The 18372-nt window shown below is 46.5% G+C and overlaps 1 protein-coding gene across 1 annotated transcript in view; it reads left to right on the top strand.

Annotated features, from left to right (window-relative positions):
* Nucleotides 1-18372, top strand: part of PKHD1 (PKHD1 ciliary IPT domain containing fibrocystin/polyductin) — a 388392-nt gene that overhangs the window by 26889 nt on the left and 343131 nt on the right. Inside the window, exons 8-16 of the mRNA XM_038772975.1 lie at nt 542-606; nt 2381-2420; nt 4006-4076; nt 9479-9580; nt 11019-11114; nt 12514-12655; nt 14627-14741; nt 16613-16891; nt 18258-18347. Coding sequence (XP_038628903.1) covers nt 542-606; nt 2381-2420; nt 4006-4076; nt 9479-9580; nt 11019-11114; nt 12514-12655; nt 14627-14741; nt 16613-16891; nt 18258-18347 — 1000 coding nt within the window. The remainder of the gene's footprint in view (nt 1-541; nt 607-2380; nt 2421-4005; nt 4077-9478; nt 9581-11018; nt 11115-12513; nt 12656-14626; nt 14742-16612; nt 16892-18257; nt 18348-18372) is intronic.

The raw sequence follows: 18372 nt of genomic DNA, 5'->3' as shown, positions 1-18372 counted from the left end.
GAGGTGTCAGGATTAGAACCCAGGTCCTGCTGACTTCTAGGCCTGTGCTGTATCCACTAGGCTAGGCCACGCTACTTCTCAGTAAACACATTCATTCCTTCCTTCGTTCATTCATTCATTCATTCAATCAATCGTAGAGTGCTTACTGTATGCCCAGCACTGTACTAAGAGCCTGGGACAGCACAATGCAACAATTCATTCATTCATTCATTCAATCGTATTTATTGAGTGCGTACTGTGTGCAGAGCACTGTACTAAGCGCTTGGAAATTACAAGTTGGCAACATGTAGACTGACACATTTCCTACCCAAAACGAGCTTACCTAAATGTTTACGCTTTTGAGTTTAAATATTTAGGAAAGACAGCTGGATCATTTGGACTTCTTAGATTCTTTCCCAATAACTTTAGTTTTTATTAAACCCCTACTGTGTGCAAAACATTGTGATAAGGTATTATTATTACCAAGTGCTAATCTTCTGTGCTATTGCTGCTTTGGTTCAACGTCCTGTTTTCCTTCCCTGAATTTTTTGCTTGCTTGCAGTTATCCAGTGCAGGAGGCTCATGGAGTCGGGATTCTGCAGTGCCGTGTGGAAGGCAACTATATTGGTAAATTGGGAAACGTCAGCTGTGCTTTTGGTGTTGGGGTCTTCTCCCTTTTTTCTGAAGAGAAGCGTCTGAAGGGATCTACCCCCTTTCTGCTCAGCCCAGTTTGCTATGTTTTCCGGGATTCTTTCATTGCAGGGAGAGTAGGCTGTTTATAGTACCAAATCACAATCAATAAATTAATTCATTATTGGTATTTATTAAGCGCTTACTGTGTGCAGAGCACTGCACTTGGCACTTGGGAAAGTACACTACATGAAAGTTGGTAGATGCAATCCCTGTCCACAAGGAAAATGATGATGATGATGATGATGATGATGATGATTTTGTTATGTGTAAAGTGCCAAGCACTGTCAGTGGGAAGAGCATGGGCTTTGGAGTCAGAGGTCATGGGTTCAAATCCCGGCTCTGCCACTTGTCAGCTGTGTGACTTTGGACGAGTCACTTAACTTCTCTGTGCCTCAGTTACTTCATCTATAAAATGGGGATTTAATCAATCAATCAATCAATCGTATTTATTGAGCGCTTACTGTGTGCAGAGCACTGTACTAAGCACTTGGGAAGTACAAGTTGGCAACATATAGAGACAGTCGCTACCCAACAGTGGGCTCACAGTCTAGAAAGTGGGCTCACAGTCTAGAAAGTGGGCTCACAGTCTATTATTATTATCTGACTCTAGGGATTCAAAACATGTTCTCTCTTAGACTGTGAGCCCCCCGTGAGACAACCTGATCACCTTGTAACCTCCCCAGCGTTTAGAAGAGTGCTTTGCACAGAGTAAGCACTTAATAAATTCCATTATTATTATACAAGATAATCAGGTGCCACCTGGGGCTCACAGTCCAAGTAAGAGAGAGAACATGTTTTGAATCCCTAGAGTCAGATAATAATGATTATGGTATTTGTTAAGTGCTTACTATGTGTCAGCACTGTGCTAAGGGCTGGGGTATCTAAAATATAATCAGATCAGATGCAGTTCTCACTGTCAGTAGGACTTGCATAGAAGATGGGGTTTGGGGAGCTTCTTTGAGTTGTTATAAGCCCCTTCAAGTAACCTACCACAGATTGACACATGCCCGCCCTCAAAAACTGACTAACGATAAGGCTACACTGCTAGAAATCCAGCTTAAAATTTGACCTGGCAGGCCAGTAATGACACTGAGCATCAACAAGGAGGTTTTCAGTGTTAGGGTTAAGGCATTGGGGTTATTTTAGGCTCAGTTTAGGGTTGGTGTTCCCTCAAGGGTTAGATCTTTAACCCTAAAACCCTATGCCTTGGTGAACTGTGTCTGTGGCTTCTTGTGTTCGAGGACCCATCCTTGAAAGGAAACTGCTGAGAAGCAGCTTGGCTTAGTGGAGAGACCACAGGCCTGGGAGGCCGAAGGACCTGGGTTCAATCCTGGCTCTGCCACTTATCTGCTATGTGACCATGGGCAAGTCACTTAACTTCTCTGGTCCTCAGTTTCCTCATCTGTGAAATGGGGATTGACTACTCGTTCTCCCTCCCCTTTAGATTTTTGTTGCCAACTGGGATGGGGACCTGATTATCTTATATCTCCCCAAGGCATAGTACAGTGCCTAGCACATAATAATAATAAATGCCAAATTATTATTTTGGGAGTTAGTGACAGAGTTTTGCTCTGGGCGTGCTGATCATATGTTGCCCTTGCATGGGGAATTGAATAATCAAAAGAGGGTTGGGTTTGGGGGGACTTGTGTGGAGCATATTATCTCTGCTGAGGCTCTTTCCTCAAGCGCTGTTTTTCCCCCCTCTCAGGGTCCCAGAATGTTAGCTTCTCCGTGTTCAACAGGGGAAAGTAAGTAATTGGAGGTATTCTGACTTATTTTGTTTTGGTTTATAGATGTATCGCTGAAGTGTTGATTGCTTTTCTGTATATGTTTATAAATTTGACCTGAGTTTGATTTGAGAGACTTAGGGCCAATCTTTCTATGCAGAGACGAGGCAGAATCTCAGCAGTACACTTCATGGGATGGCAGGGACTGTCTTAACTTCCTCAAGATTGTATCCCGTGTTTCAGGCCCCCGTTTGAGCTTGTGGGTAGGCAAGGCCATGCAGAAGCTGGGCAACTCTTTTTTATTGGTAGCATGGCTCAGTGGAAAGAGTCCGGGCTTTGGAGTCAGAGGTCGTGGATTCAAATCCCGGCTCTGCCACTTGTCAGCTGTGTGACTTTGGGCAAGTCACTTAACTTCTCTGTGCCTCAGTTACCTCATCTGTAAAATGGGAATTAAAACTGTGAGCCCCTCCGTGGGACAACCTGATCACCTTGTAACCTCCCCAGCTCTTAGAACAGTGCTTTGCACATAGTAAGTGCTTAATAAATGCTAAAAAAAAATTGGTAGTTGTTAAATGCTTACTATGTGCCAGCCACTGTACTAAGCGCTGGAGTAGATGCAAATTAATCAGGACGGAGACAGTCCCTGTCCCACATAGGGCTCACAGTCTTAATCCCCATTTTACATATAGGGTAACTGAGGCCTGGGGAAGTGAAGTGAAATGAATTGTCCAAGGTCACTCAGCAGATGAGTGAAGCAGCATGGCTTAGTGGATAGAGCACAGGCCTGGGAATCAGAAGGACCTGGGTTCTAATCCTGGCTCCACCACATATCTGCTGTGTGACCTTGAGCAAGTCACTTCACCTCTCTGGGCCTCAGTAACTTCATCTGTAAAGCAAGGATTAAGATTGTGAGCCCCGTGTGGAACATAGACCATGTCCAACCTGATTAACTTGCATCTACCCTGATTCTTAGAACAGTGCTTGGCACATAATGAGCGCTTATCAAGTACCATAATTATTATTATTAAGTGGCAGAGGTGGGATGAGAACCCAGGTTCTTCTGAACCTAAGCCTGTGCTCTATCCACTAGGCCATGCTGCTTCTCAACTGAGCAGCTGTATGTGCTCAGGCGGCATGTACCGATGTAAGAAGATTTCCCTTTACAGGCTGGTCAGACATGGTGGTAGGAACTCCACCTTGGCCCCTGGGAAGGCCTAGGGTAGGGGTCGCTGGGGCCTGGCTTTGATCCGGGATGACACCCCCAAATCAAGGCTGTGGTGGTAGTGATGGCAAAGCGAAGCGATTTGCCCAAGATCACAAAGGAGACAAGTGGCAGAGCCAGGTTTAGAACACAGATCTCCCAACTCCCATTTTGGGGCTCTTTCTGTTAAGCCACACTACTTCTTAGTTTCTCCTCTCTACCTTGCCCAAAGTGACCAGAAATCTGGCCATTTTGGCCTCCAGGTTTCATCTCCTAGCTCCTGTCTGCTCCCACAATGCCAAGACTTCCCTCTTGACCCAGAGTGAGTTTCCATTCTGCTGAGGTAGAGTGCAGCTCCTAAACACTTTCTCTTGTCTCTGAGCTCAGCTTTACCTTCTGTTTCAGATCATCTGTTCACAAGGATGCATGGAGGATCAGTGCCAAGCAGGACCTATTCCTATATCAAACGCACTCAGGTACCTTTTCAACTCACTCCCCACTTTCGGCCAGAACCTTAGCTGCCCGGGTTGCCCACAATTCTCCAGTTTTTTTTAAATGTCATTTGCTAAGTGCTTACTGTGTGCCAGACACAGTACTAAGCACTGTGTCCAAGCCTAACAAAGTTGGACATAGTCCCTGTCCTGCATAGGGCTCACACTCTTCCCATTTTACAAATGAGGGAACTGAGGCACAGAGAAGTGACTTGTCAAGGCCAGCAGGTAAGTGATGGAGCTGGGATTAGAACCCAAGTTCTTCTGGTTCCCAGGCCCATTCTCTATCCACTAGGCTCTCCCCCTTCTATACTGTGAGCCCGCTGTTGGGTAGGGACCATCTCTATATGTTGCCAACTTGTACTTCCCAAGAGCCTAGTACAGTGCTCTGCACACAGTAAGCGCTCAATAAATACGAGTGAATGAATGAATGAATGAATAGGCCATACTGCTTCTCAGTTTAAATCTGCTGTTCCATCACGGCCACCCAAACTTCCACCACAGCTGCAACAAGACCTGTAGGTCCCTCCACACATTCACCAAGCTCTCTTCCTCCCTTCAAAGCCCTACTGAGAGCTCACCTCCTCCAGGAGGCCTTCCCAGACTGAGCCCCCTTTTTCCTCTCCTCCTCCCCATCCCCTCGCCACCTCCTTCCCCTCCTCACAGCACCTGTATATATATTTGTACAGATTTATTACTCTATTTTACTTGTACATAATTACTATTTATTTTGTTAATGATGGGCATATAGCTTTAATTATATTTGTTTTGACGATTTTGACACCTGTCCACATGTTTTGTTTTGTTGTCTGCCTCCCCCTTCTAGACTGTGAGCCCGTTGTTGGGTAGGGACCGTCTCTATATGTTGCCGACTTGTACTTCCCAAGCGCTCAGTACAGTGCTCTGCACACAGTAAGCGCTCAATAAATATGATTGAATGAATGAATGAATGGTTCATAGCTCTCTTTCTCTTACCTATATGATCTATAAATTGAAATATATAGAGATGGTGAAACAAACCTTTACACAGTGCCGCATCCCAGCTGAAAACTGGGAGTCAATTGCTGAGGACAGAAGTGTAAGGTATGAGAAGGGACCAAAAGCTTTGTATGGAAAGAGAAACAAGGAGGCAGAAGAAAAGACAGCACCAGGTGTGGCAAACATTAAGCACAACATTTACTATTCTATTTATTTTATTTTGTTAATATATTTTGTTTTGTTGTCTGTCTCCCCCTTCTAGATTGTGGGCCCGTTATTGGGTAAGGACCGTGTCTATATGTTGCCAACTTGTACTTCCCAAGCACTTAGTACAGTGCTCTGCACACAGTAAGTGCTCAATAAATACGATTAAATGAATGAATGAACAACACAACAAAGGCCCACCTTTTTTGTGCATCTACTGTGGCTGGAACAGTGGATCCTATATTAACCTTTTCAGTTGCTCACACACTTATAGTTGAACTTTACTCTCACTGATGTCTTCTTTGACTATGAAAGACAACTACATATCCAGAGTCATAGAAACCTCCCCCTGCCCCCACCCCCAACTCATTTATGTGGTAAACACTCGGTTTTCGGGCTCCCCCTCTCATCCTCTAGCTCAGGTGAACAAAGAAAACTGCAAAGTTTGTGAGCTAGAAAAATACCCTTCTGGCAAAGATAGTAATTATAATAATAACAACTGTGGTATTGTGTTAAGGGTTTACTAGTGCCAAACACTGTGCTAAACGGTGGGGCAGTTACAAGATAATCAGGACTCACGTGGGGCTCACAGTCTAAGTAGGAGGGGAACAGATATTGAATCTCCATTTTGCAGATGAGGGGACTGAGGCACAGAGGAATTGTGACATGCCCTAGCTCGCACAACAGACAAGTGGCAGAGCTGGAATTAGAACCTAGGTCCTCCGACTCTTAGGCCTGTGATCTATCCATTAATAATAATAATAATAATAATAATAATAATGATAATGTTGGCATTTGTTAAGCGCTTACTCTGTATCAAGCACTATTCTAAGCACTGGGGTAGAAACAAGGTAATCAGGTTGTCCCACATGGGGCTCACAGTCTTAATCCCCATTTTACAGATGAGGGAACTGAGTCACAGAGAAGTTAAGTGACTTGCCCAAGGTCATATAACTGACAAGTGGCAGAGATGGGATTGGAACCCATGACCTCTGACTCCCAAGCCCGGGCTCTTTCCACTGAGCCACGCTGCTGCTTCCAGTGTGGGAATATGGAGGGAGGGAGGTTTCCTTGGCTTGGTCTCCTTTCCAATCACTTCACTGGCATAAACCTGAGCTGAGGGGCTTCCAGCTCTTGCCTGGCTTTACTGGCTAGGCAAGGACTAATAATAATAATAATGATGGTATTTATAAAGCGCTTACTAAGTGCAAAGCATTGTTCTAAGCACTGGGGAGGTTACAAGGTGATCAGGTTGTCCCATGGGTGACTCACAGTCTTAATCCCCATTTTACAGATGAGGTAACTGAGGCATAGAGAAGTGAAGTGACTTGCCCAAAGTCACACAGGTGACAATTGGCAGAGCCAGGATTTGAACCCATGACCTCTGACTCCAAAGCCCGTGCTCTTTACACTGAGTTATGCTGCTTCTCTAGAAGCTAGAAGCTCTGCAGAACGGTCAGTCAATATGAAGGCCAACCCTGGTCTAAGCTAATTTTGTTGTTTGTCTCTCCCTTCTAGACTGGGAGCCCATTGCTGGGTAGGGACTGTCTCTATATGTTACCGACTCGTACTTCCCAAGCTCTTAGTACAGTGCTCTGCACACAGTAAGCGCTCAATAAATACAACTGAATGAATGAATGAATGAATGGGGGCTTTCTGTTCAATGCCTGGGAGGATCCACCCACTTTCACCTGCTCCAGGCCAGATGAGCCATTTTTTTTCCCCTCAGAAGAATCACCACACCGGAAGGAGGAGGAACACGGCCCCATTTGGTGGGCAGTGGCAGACATGCAGGGTGGTACATCCAAGCTGGAAACCTACGCTTTGTGACTCAAGATCCCCAGCCTGGGCAGGCCCTGGTCACACCACCAGCCCTGCTCAAAGCTGCCCCATTTTAGTCCCTTTCCTGCCATCTCACCTATCTCTCTGCCAACCTCTTGCTCACATCCTGCCTCTAGCCTGGAATGCCCTCCCTCGTCACATCCAACAGACAATTACTCTCCCCACATTCAAAGTCACATTTCCTCTAAGAAGCCTTCTCTCACTAAGCCCTCTTGTCTTTTTCTTCGATTCCCTTCCGCATCACCCTGACTTGCTCCCTTTTTTCATCTCTCCTCCCAACCCCACATCACATATGTACATATTTGTAATTTACTTTTTTCTGTTAATCTGTTTCCCCCTCTAGACTGTAAGGTTGTTATGGGCAGGAAATATGTCTGTTATATTGTTATATCATACTCTTCCAATAATTTAGTCCAATGCTCTGTACAGAGTATTATTATTATTATTAAGTGCTGCAGAGGTGTTTCCAATTCATAGTGACTCTATGGATATTTTTTCTCCACAATGCCCTGTCTTCTGCCATAGTCCATAACCTTTCTAACGGTTCTTCTGTTATCATTGTTATGTTCTCTATCCATCTAGCTGCTGGTCTGCCTCTTCCACGTTTTCCCTGGACTTTTCCTAGCATTAGTGTCTTCTCCAGAGAATTAGGTCTCCTTATTATGTGTCCAAAATATGGTAAGCTGAGTCATTTGGCCTTCCAAAGACCACTTTGGCTTAATTGGCCAAAGTTTGTAGAGTAAATGGTCAATAAATAGGATTGACTGACTGACAGAGCAGTTGTGAAATGGCACGTGCAGGCACAAAGAAGAGAGAAGCAGCATGGCTCAGTGGAAAGAGCCCGGGCTTTGGAGTCAGAGGTCATGGGTTCAAATCCCTGCTCCACCAATTGTCAGCTGAGTGACTTTGGGCAAGTCACTTCACTTCTCTGTGCCTCAGTTACCTCATCTGTAAAATGGGGATTGACTGTGAGCCCACTGTGGGGCAACCTGATCACCTTGTAACCTCCCCAGCACTTAGAACAGTGCTTTGCACATAGTAAGCACTTAATAAATGCTATCATTATTATTATTATTAAAGAGCTTTGAGGCAGGGACGAGCATAAAGTAGGAATCCTAGCAATGTGCAGGTGGCATCAGGAGAAGCAGCATGGCTCAGTGGAAGGAACCCAGGCTTCGGAGTCAGAGGTCATGGGTTCAAATCCTGACTCTGCCAACTGTCAGCTGTGTGACTTTGGGCAAGTCACTTCACTTTTCTGGGCCTCAGTTCCCTCATCTGTAAAATGGGGATGAAGACTATGAGCCCCACATGGGACAACCTAATCACCTTGTAACCTCCCCAGCGCTTAGAACAGTGCTTTGCACATAGTAAGGGTTATCGACAAGTAGGGGGCAAAATACGTTAACGGGTGTAAATAATAATAATAATAATAATAATAATAATAATGATGGCATTTGTTAAGCACTTACTATGTGTAAAGCACTGTTCTAAGCGCTGGGGAGGTTACAAGGTGATCAGGTTGTCCCACGGGGGGGCTCACAGTCTTAATCCCCATTTTACAGATGAGGGAACTGAGACCTAGAGAAATGAAGTGACTTGCCCAAAGTCACACAGCTGACAAGCGGCGGAGCTGGGATTAGAACTCATGACCTCTGACTCTTAAGCCCGGGCCCTTGCCACTGAGCCATGCTGCTTCCCTTGAAGCAGGAAATCGGCCAAGGGGTTCGAGAACCCAAGGTGGCGATGCAGATAGGAAAAATGACTCGGAGTCATGAGTTCAGATGGAGCGGGAGAGGTAGGAAAGCTGACTGCTAGCCCACCCATTCACCTCCTGATTCCAGCCGCTTCTTCCCTTTTCTTTGGTTCCCCATCCAAGATACACAAAGGATTCCCGGGCGCGTGAAACTTTGGCATTCTGTAAACAGGAGATGTTAGGAGACATCACCCACGGAGGATGGGGTCGTCTCAGACTGGGCATAGCCGCTTTGATTAGCGTCAGCCCTCCTCGATTAAAGGATCTTCCTCCAGGCCAGCGTCTAGGCCTCACATTCCCTGTATACAATGCAGTCAGTTATGCTAAGCCTTCAGGGAAAATGCAGTCAATGACTCTTCTGCTGGAGTACGCAGCTAGGGTGAACAACAGCAAGCTCTTAATAAAAGCCATCATTATTATTATTATTATAAAGAATGCCACAGGACCATGGGTTTCTGGCTGGCTGGAGTCTAATCTAGAGACCAACTTCTCCCACCTGCAGTTCCAGCCGTCAGGCGCTGATCATCTACAGAAGATGCTTTCTGTGTCTCGAGGTCCTTGGGCATGGAAAAGCTGCACCGCGATATTGATTTCTGTTTTCCTCCTGCAGAAATAAGGTCTGTGTTTCCTGAATCTGGCAGCCTGGGGGGAGGAACGGACATCACTATTGCCGGAGACTTCTTTGACCACCCAGCCCAGGTCGACGTAGCAGGTGGCTAAACTGTACTTTTTAGCTTTTCCGTTCTGCCTTCTCATCCTCCCATTCTCCCAGGAGGGAGGCTTCCTCCCTGTAAGATGCCCGTTTCCTTGTTCAAACTACTGAAACCTGCCCTAGAAAAGAGACAAGGTGCCCCTAATAAAAATAATAATAATGATGATGGCATTTGTTAAGTGCTTACCATGTGCAAAGCACTGTTCTAAGCACTGGGGAGGATACAAGGTGATCAGGTTGTCCCACGTGGGGCTCACAGTCTCCATCCCCATTTGACAGATGAGATAACTGAGAGAAGTTAAGTGACTTGCCCAAGGTCACACAGCAGACATGGCAGGAGCGGGATTTGAACCCATGACCTATGACTCCAAAGCCCGGGCTCTTTCCACTGAGCCACGCTGCTTCGCAGCCACGCTACTTCTCATGATGATAACTAATGATGACACAATGGTAGGCAGGATAAAAAAAAAAAGAAAAAGAAGACAGAGGGAAGAAAATGAGAGGTGGCGTGAACTGGTCCTCTAGACTGAGCTCTCTGTGGGCAGGGAACGTTTCTACCAACTCTGTTGTACTGTTATTTTGAACTCTTCCAAGCATTTACTACAGTGCTCTGCACCCGGTAAGCCCTCTCTAAATATGATTGTTTAGGGAGAAGGGAAAGGAGCAGGAAAGAGCTGGGAGACAGAGAAGGAAGGAGAAACCCAATGCACATTTTTTGATGTCATGCCATTAGCAGTATTTATTTATTCATTCTATCGCATTTATTGAGTGCTTGTGTGCAAATCACTGTCCTAAGCGCTTGAGAGAGTACAATATAACAATATGAGACACATTCCCTGCCCACAATGACTTTTCAGTCTAGAGGGAGAGACAGACATTAATATAAATAAGTAAATATCATTATGTGGTTGAAAGATGACCCTAGTTGGGAAAAGTAATAATAAGAAGAATAATAATAATTCTGGTATTCATGAAGTACTATAATGATGGCATTTATTAAGCGCTTACTATGTGCAAAGCACTATTCTAAGCACTGGGGAGGGTACAAGGTGATCAGGTTGTCCCACGTGGGGCTCACAGTCTTAATCCCCATTTTACAGATGAGGTAACTGAAGCACAGAGAAGTGAAGTAACTTGCCCAAAGTCACACAGCTGACAATTGGTGGAGCTGGGATTTGAACCCATGACCTCTAACTCCAAAGCCCGGGCTCTTTTCCACTGAACCATGCTGCAAAGCACTGCAAGATAATCTCTGTCACACCTGGGACATTTGCATCTGCATTTGAGGGACTCTCCATTTAATAGTTGAGGAAACGGAGCCACCCTACAGAACCCTTGGGCTGGCATCGCACTGGGCATCCCTAATGCCTCTGGCCTCCAGGGCATCTGCTTAATGTGGGCCGGTCCCTGCTCTCTCCTTCTTGTTTGTGGCTACCAGGTGTCCCGTGCCACATCCGACACGTTTCTCCGCAGACGATCAAGTGTACCACGCAGCCGGTGGTGGAGGGGGTGAGGCTCCCGGGCCTTCAGCCAGGTAAGTGGGCTTTCAGCAGGGCGACAGCCTTCCCACTCATGAGTGGCCGGGGTGAAAGACGTGAAGATGCTAGTCTACGGCGTTTAGCTCCAAGCCCCCTTTGCAGACACCAGATGGGGCCCTGTCAGGCCTCTTCCTCCCGATGAGATGGCTCTCCTGAGGGGGAAGAATGGCTCGTTCATTTATCCATTCAATCATATTTATTAGCACTTACTGTGTGCACAGCACTGTACTACGCGCTCGGAAAATACAATTCAGCAACACACAGAGACAATCCCTGCCCCCCACGGGCTCACAGTCTAGAAGTGGGGAGACAGACATCAAAACAAGTAAGCATCAGTTGCATTATTATAAATAAATAGAATTAAGATACACACATCACTAGTAAAAACAAATAGAATTATAATGATACATATGTACACATATATACAAATGCTGTGGGGCGGGGAGGGGTGTAGAGCAAAGGGAATAAGTCAGGATGATGGGGAGGGGAGGGGGAGCAGAGGAAAGGGGGGTGCTTGTCTGGCGTGGAGCATGTCAGGCTGGCAGAGAAAAGCAGGTGGGTCATCCCGGGCACTGAACTGCGAGCCCCCATCTCATAGCAGAAACGAAAAGTACGAACTCTTTCGAGAAGCTTAACCCTGGGTTGGCCGTCCTGCTGGCTGACCATTCTGCTGTTTCCTCCTCCAGGAGGCATTCCCTGATTCATTTCTCATCTTTCTGCTGATGCTGCCCTGTCCGCATGTCCCCTCCTTCTTCCTCTCTGCCCTTCAGTCCCTTTTCTTTTCTCCATTCCTCTCCTTTCTTTCCCCTCCACCCTTTAGCTCCTTACCCCTACCTACGATGACCAGATTTTTGACCACCTTCATCATCAATAGTGGTATACATTGAGTGCATATTGTGTGCAAAGCACTATATTAAGCACTTGGGGGAATAGTTTACAACCAAGTTGGCAGACACATTCCCTGCCACAGTGATCTTGCCTTAATCCCTATTTCCTCTCTCTTTTGGCATCTACCTTTCTCTGTCCCATCTCTCCATTCTCCTCTTCTTTTGGTCATCTTGGGATTTCTATCTCCTTTCCATCTTTTTCGTTTTCTTCCCCTCCAATTTGTCTTTTTCTTTCTTCTCACAGGTGCACTTATTGTAAGCTCCTCAAGGACACAGATCATGACTTTTTACTCTGTTGTACTCTCCCAAGCACTCAGTACAGTGCTCTGCACACAATGAGAGTGCAATGTAAATACCACTGATTGGATGGAGTGAATGAATCAGATCAATTCCGTTTTTTCCTAGAACCAGCCTAGTTTCCTTCCCAGAGAAGACACACAACAAGGAAAAGGGCTTATCCTTTGGGATTTATTGGTCTGTTTGGGTTTTATTGATTCGTGTCTTGCAGGTAACCGTGGGCTTCTTTTCGAAGTTGCGGATGTTTCTGAGGGTTCGGATGGAACGGAGGTCAACCCTCCCAACAAATGGCAGGTTGTTCCCAGTGCCAGCTCGCCCCTGGGCTTCGGGTCGGTGGAAGGGCAACGCTTCAGGTAGGAGGAAGATTTCAGGGCTGGTGTGAGACCTTTGGGTGCCTATACCTTTGGAGCCAGCGGACTGGGCCTTCAACTCCAAGGCAGGCAGGCAGCATTGGGACACGAGAGCGAGGAATGTTGTCGGTGGCCAGATTTTTGACATAGCTGTTGCAGATCCCTTTGGGCAAACCATTAGTTATTCCCGTGGTGTCACTACTGTGGTGAGAAGCCGTATGGCCTAGTGGATAGAGCACAGACTGGGAGTCAGAAGGATCTGGGTTCTAATCCTGACTCCACCGCATGTCTGCTGCATGGCCTTGGGCAATTCGCTTCTCTTCTCTGGGCCTCAGTTGCCTCATCTGTAAAATGGGGATTAAGACAGCGAGCCCCATGTGGGACAAGGACTGGGTTCCACCCGATTTTGTTCGTATCCACCCCACACTTATTACAATTATTACTCCCTTGCAGCGTAATAATAATAATAATGGTGTTTGCTGAGCACTTACAATGTGCCAGGCACCTTACTAAAAGCTGGAGTGGATACAAGCAAATTGGGATGGACAAAATCCCCATCCCCAATAGGGCTCACAGTCTTAATTCCCATTTTACAAATGAGTCACAGAGAAGTTAAGTGAGTTGCCCAAGGTCACACTGTGAACAAGTGGTGGATCTGGAATTAGAACTCAGGTCTTTCTGACTCCCATGCTCTATCCACTAGGTTATGGTGTTTCTACCATATGAAAGTGCCTTTGCTGGCCTTTGGTTTTGGCAGGCACAGATGGGGTTGAAGTAGCTTATCCGGTCTTCTAGAACACCTAATAATATTAGCGGAAACCCCAAGGAAGTCTTATCCAGCTGGGAGGGATGGGGAGGGCTGGAGGGAGGAGGGATGGAAAGACTGGGAAGTGAAGGAGAGACTGTGAAGGGGGAAGGGTGGGGAGGCTGTGAAGGAGGAGGAGGGATGGGGAGGCCGGGAGGGAGGAGGGATGGAAAGACCAGGAAGGGAAGGAGAGACTGTGAAAGGGGAGGGATGGGGAGGCTGTGAAGGAAGAGGGGTAGGGAGGTCGGGAGGGAGAATGGGTGGGGAAGCTTAGAGGGAGAAGTGATGATAAGGCTGCATAGGAGGAGGGGTGGGAGCCAGAAAGGAGGTAGGATGGGGAGGCATGGATGAAGGCTGGGTGGAGAGGCTGAGAAGGATGATGAGGCTGAGAGGGAAGAGGGAAAACCTTAACTATTAAGCTCAAGACAAGAAATATCAGAACCTTGTGGAGAATTTTCAGGTGTCATATAGCCCTCAGAAACTATACAAGCCCCTCCCCCCGAATATCTATGGCACCTGGTCAAACTTACCAGTGGTCTGCCTTCCCCTCCGGACTCCCTCTTCCAGCTTAAGGGAGCACAGGCCCCTCCTTGTTGGAGATCACCAAAACACTTCCTCCCACCTAGATTCCTAGGAAAACTGACTAAGAAGGGAATGGAAGAGAGAGACTATTTCTACATTCCTCAATAGGAACATTATGCATCCTCATAGGGATTTCCCTAGTTTCCTTCAGATGCTGAGCATATAGGCCAGTTCTTATTGGCATAGCTGGGCATCAGCTATCCCTTTCTGTCCTATTTTGTGGAGGCATAAGCTCGGGGGCTCCATCTGTGCCCATATGAGACCTCAAGGGAGCTAATAGAACTCAGATTTCTATCCGTTTGAAGGCCAGGTTCTGCAGATGAGGATGATTTTGTGCTGGGTTACCAGTGGACAGCTGAAAGGTGCTTGAAAGACACTCGGCAGGGCCAGAGATGAACAGCTAGGCTGTGAGCAATCTGGCTGGGGGTTGGTGACTCAGAGGTTTACTGTAAGGAGTGACTGCTCTGAGTTAGTTTGACGACTTGGGATCCAGTTTAATTTCTCAGAAATGAACCCTGTTATCAGTTAAAAATGTCTGGGCTTTGTTTTTCCTTCTAAGATCCTGGTTTTCCCCCTCTATTACCCAGGGCTCTACTCCGTGGCTTCTTTGTGGCTCCAGAGACAAATAATTACACATTCTGGATCCAGGCAGATAGTAAGGCCTCTTTATATTTCAGCCATTCACAGGACCGAAGAACAAAGGTAATTTTCACTTTCTTAGTCAAAGTCACAATCACCACCAGTTTACTCTAGGTTATCTTCTTGAGAGTGACTACTTTCTCCTTCCCTCTTCTGGAATTAAGATAGCATGTTGGGTTATCTCAGGTGAAAGAAAATAACTATGATACTTGTTAAGCACTAATTATGTGCCAAGAACCCTGCTAAGCACTCAGTACAATCAGATCACAGACCATATGTGCTCACAGTCTAAAGGGGAGGGGGAATAGGTATTTTATCTCCATTTCACAGATGAGGTGTGTGGCAGAGCTGGGAGTAGAATGCAGGTTTCCTGACTCAAACACTCTCTTCTCCAGACCTTGTTGTTTCTCCAAAGAAGTGACACAGAAAATCATGAGGTTTATGAGAAAAAAAATAGAAGTTTGAGGTAGGATGTGAGTTATTGATTGGAGGGATCATTCTAAGATACTTCTTATATAAATATGATGGAGACAGGATAAGCAGGAATCCTAATTAGTTATTAGGATGAGAAAAGTCATTGATTATTAAAAACAGCTATTTTAATCAAGGGGATTTTGATGCAATACAATCCCGGAAAAGATGCTGTTTACCTACATGCTTCTTCCAGGATAGGTTCATTAGAAGCTACTCTCTCACAGCCCCTTCCAAATAAAAACCTCAGTTAGCCTCATGTGGTAGTCATTAACCTGAAAGTCACTGAACCAGTCCAAGCCAATCAGAGAAGAGATTAAGGAGGAAGGGAGAGAAAATGAAGCTTTGAGGGTAGTCTGGCTAAGCAGTGAAGGCTGGAAAGCCCCCAGGTTCCTTTTCAGGAAGATGCTGGTTCCAGGGCATATAGGAGAAGAAACTTGGCAAGCTGGAATGCTGTGGCAAAGTATCAAATAGGTGATGAAGAGGTAACCAATAAATAGATCTGAGTGCTTAAAGTAGCTGTAGAGTCACAGGAGCTGGCAAGTGGAGGATTAATAATTTGTATTTGTTAAGTTCTATGTGCCACACACTGTAGTAAGTGTTGGGGTAGATACAAGATAATCAGGTCCTACATGGGGCTCACAATGTTAGTCCCCATTTTACAGATGAGGGAAATGAGGCACAGAGAAGTGAAGCGACTTGCCCAAGGTGATACAGCAGACAAGTAGAGAAGGTGGGATTAGAACCTAGGCCTTCTGATTCCCAGGCCTGTGCTCTTTCCACTAGGCCACGAAGATTAGTCAAGAAAGGCCTCCTGGAGGAGGTAACTGGCTTTCTGTTGCATTGGGGATCGGACAGTTGGGGGCTAAGAACGATTAGAAGGGAAACTTGGGTGGAAGAGCCCAAACTTAGAAACAGTAGGAGAAGAAAGCTAATAAGAGGTAGAGAGCCTTCAAGTCAGTGCTCAGGAGTTTATTGTTTTATGGGTGAAGAAATGGGGAGACATTTGACCAGGTATGTGTTGTTTTTTGATTGGCCTTTTAAGAGAATCATTAGTCACCTTTCCCAGTAAGGGACCCACTTAACTTCTTTGAAACTGAGCACGGCAGTCTCCTGAAAGTGCTTACTAAACACTTAGTACAGTGCTCTGCACACAGTAAGCGCTCAATAAATACGATTGAATGAATGAAAGCCCCAGCCCCCTGATTTCAGGAGGAGGGAGCTGTCTTCACACTTCTCCACCAGAGTGAAAGGCAGAGAGGAAAGATCTGGAGATGATGCGATCGTGTTTGTTCATTCAGTTATATGGAGCGCTTACTGTGTGCAGAGCACTGTACTAAGCTCTTGAGAGAGAACAATATAACAACAAACAGACCCATTCCCTGCCCACAATGAGTTTATAATCTAGAGGGGAAGACAGACGATAATATAAATAAATTACACTCCTCTGCCTTTGGCCTTAGGTGGAAGTGGCCTCGATTCCAGCAGGCACCACTGATTGGTTTGACTCCTGGGAGAGAAATGGAGATGAAGAGGCCTGGCAACCCAAGTCCCAAAAGCTGGAGCTGACTGGTGGGGTTCGATACTACCTGGAGGCAGTGCATCATGGAATGTCTCCCAGCCAGGGGATGAGGGTCGGGGTTCAGATCCACAACACCTGGCTGACCCCCAGGGTGGTCAACACCTATCTCCGGGAGAAGTACCAGATCCGAGCCAGCGCGGTCCAGCTTCCGGAGATCCAGGTCAGTTTCCTTCTCATGCCCCAGAGGTCCCAGATCCTGGGGTTCAGCTTTCCAGAGTGGAGAGAAATGGAGGTGCCTGAACCCCAGTCTGGTGCTGGCATTTCTGGGTCTTCTGGGCCGCTCTGGGGAGCGGGGTGGTTGGGGGGAAGACAGGTTCTGTCTGAACCAGGCTAAGTGGTGACAGCCATGGGAAGCCCCAGAATGAGCGTAAAGGGAAACTCTCATCTGAGACTTAGAGAATTCCCTAACTGACCCTACCTCTCACCTGTAGAAATTATAACAATATTAATAATGATATTTGTTAAGTGCCATATGCCAAGCACTGTAGTAGATTCAGGATAATCTGGTCAGAGAGAGTCTTTCTCCCGCATGAGGCTCACAGTCTGAGTTACAGATGAGGAAACTGAGGCACAGAGAAGTTGTGATTTGCCCAAAGCCACACAGCAGGCTACGGGCAGAAGTGGGATTAGAACCAAGGACCTCTGGCAGCCAGGCCTGGGCTCCTTTCATGGGGTCATGCTGCTTTGACTCGAAAATTGACCTGCTTACAAAGGAGCCCTCCAAACTGGATAGACGGCTGGCCCTCAGATCTGAAACCAACCTGTTATCTTCCCAATCAAGACTCACTCCTTGGCTTGGCCTAAGTGATTTGAGCTGTTCCAGAGACTGGTCCTGGTGACCTTTGGTTTTCCTTGGGATGCTTTAAACACTTCTCGGAGTCAGGGTGGGAGTGATAGCAGGATTTCTTGATTGTATTGGTGTCTCCCGAAGCCCCCCTCATCAAAGTTTCAGTCCGTCAGTCTAGTATCCACAGGTTCAGAGGGTGATTGAGAGGTTGCTCAGGGGCTTCTGTGTGGTAGGTGGATTTTAATGGTGAAATCATTCAATCAATAGTATTTACTAAGTGCTTACTGTGTGCAATGCACTATCCTAAACGCTTGGGAGAGTAAACTACAATGAAGTTGCTAGAGAAGTAGTGAAGCCTAATGGATAGAGCCCGGGCTTGGAAGTCAGAAGGACGTGGGTTCTAATCCCATCTTCTGCTGCTTGTCTGCTGTGTGACCTGAGGCATGTTGCTTCACTTCTCTGTGCCTCAGTTATCTGTAAAACAGGGATTAAGACTGTAAACCTCATGTGGGACAGGGATTAAGACTGTCCACCCCAGGGTTTAGTACAGTGGTTGGCACATAGTAAGTGCTTGACAAATACCGCAATTATTATCATTAGACACATTCTCTACCCATAACGAGCTTACTGTCAATGGTCATGAAAGGGAAATTCTGGCCCCGTGTGTTTGTCAGTTGTGGGGGATGTGGTCCAGTCCTGCTCACCCTAAGTGACTCATTTTGGTCTCTTGCCCTTTGAGATGCTGACTTTGTCTGGCCCTGGAGACTTCTGCCTCTCCTGGGGCCGTGCGGCTAGCCGGCTGGTGCCTGCCAATGCCACTGCCCATCAGGTAGGAGCGGGGCCCTGTTGGAGTG

The sequence above is a fragment of the Tachyglossus aculeatus genome, chromosome X1 (assembly GCF_015852505.1).
Source record: "Tachyglossus aculeatus isolate mTacAcu1 chromosome X1, mTacAcu1.pri, whole genome shotgun sequence".
In the NCBI taxonomy this organism is placed as follows: Eukaryota; Metazoa; Chordata; class Mammalia; order Monotremata; family Tachyglossidae; genus Tachyglossus; species Tachyglossus aculeatus.
The sequence above is the reverse complement of the archived record's forward strand: the minus strand, read 5'-3'. Positions and strand labels throughout refer to the sequence as shown.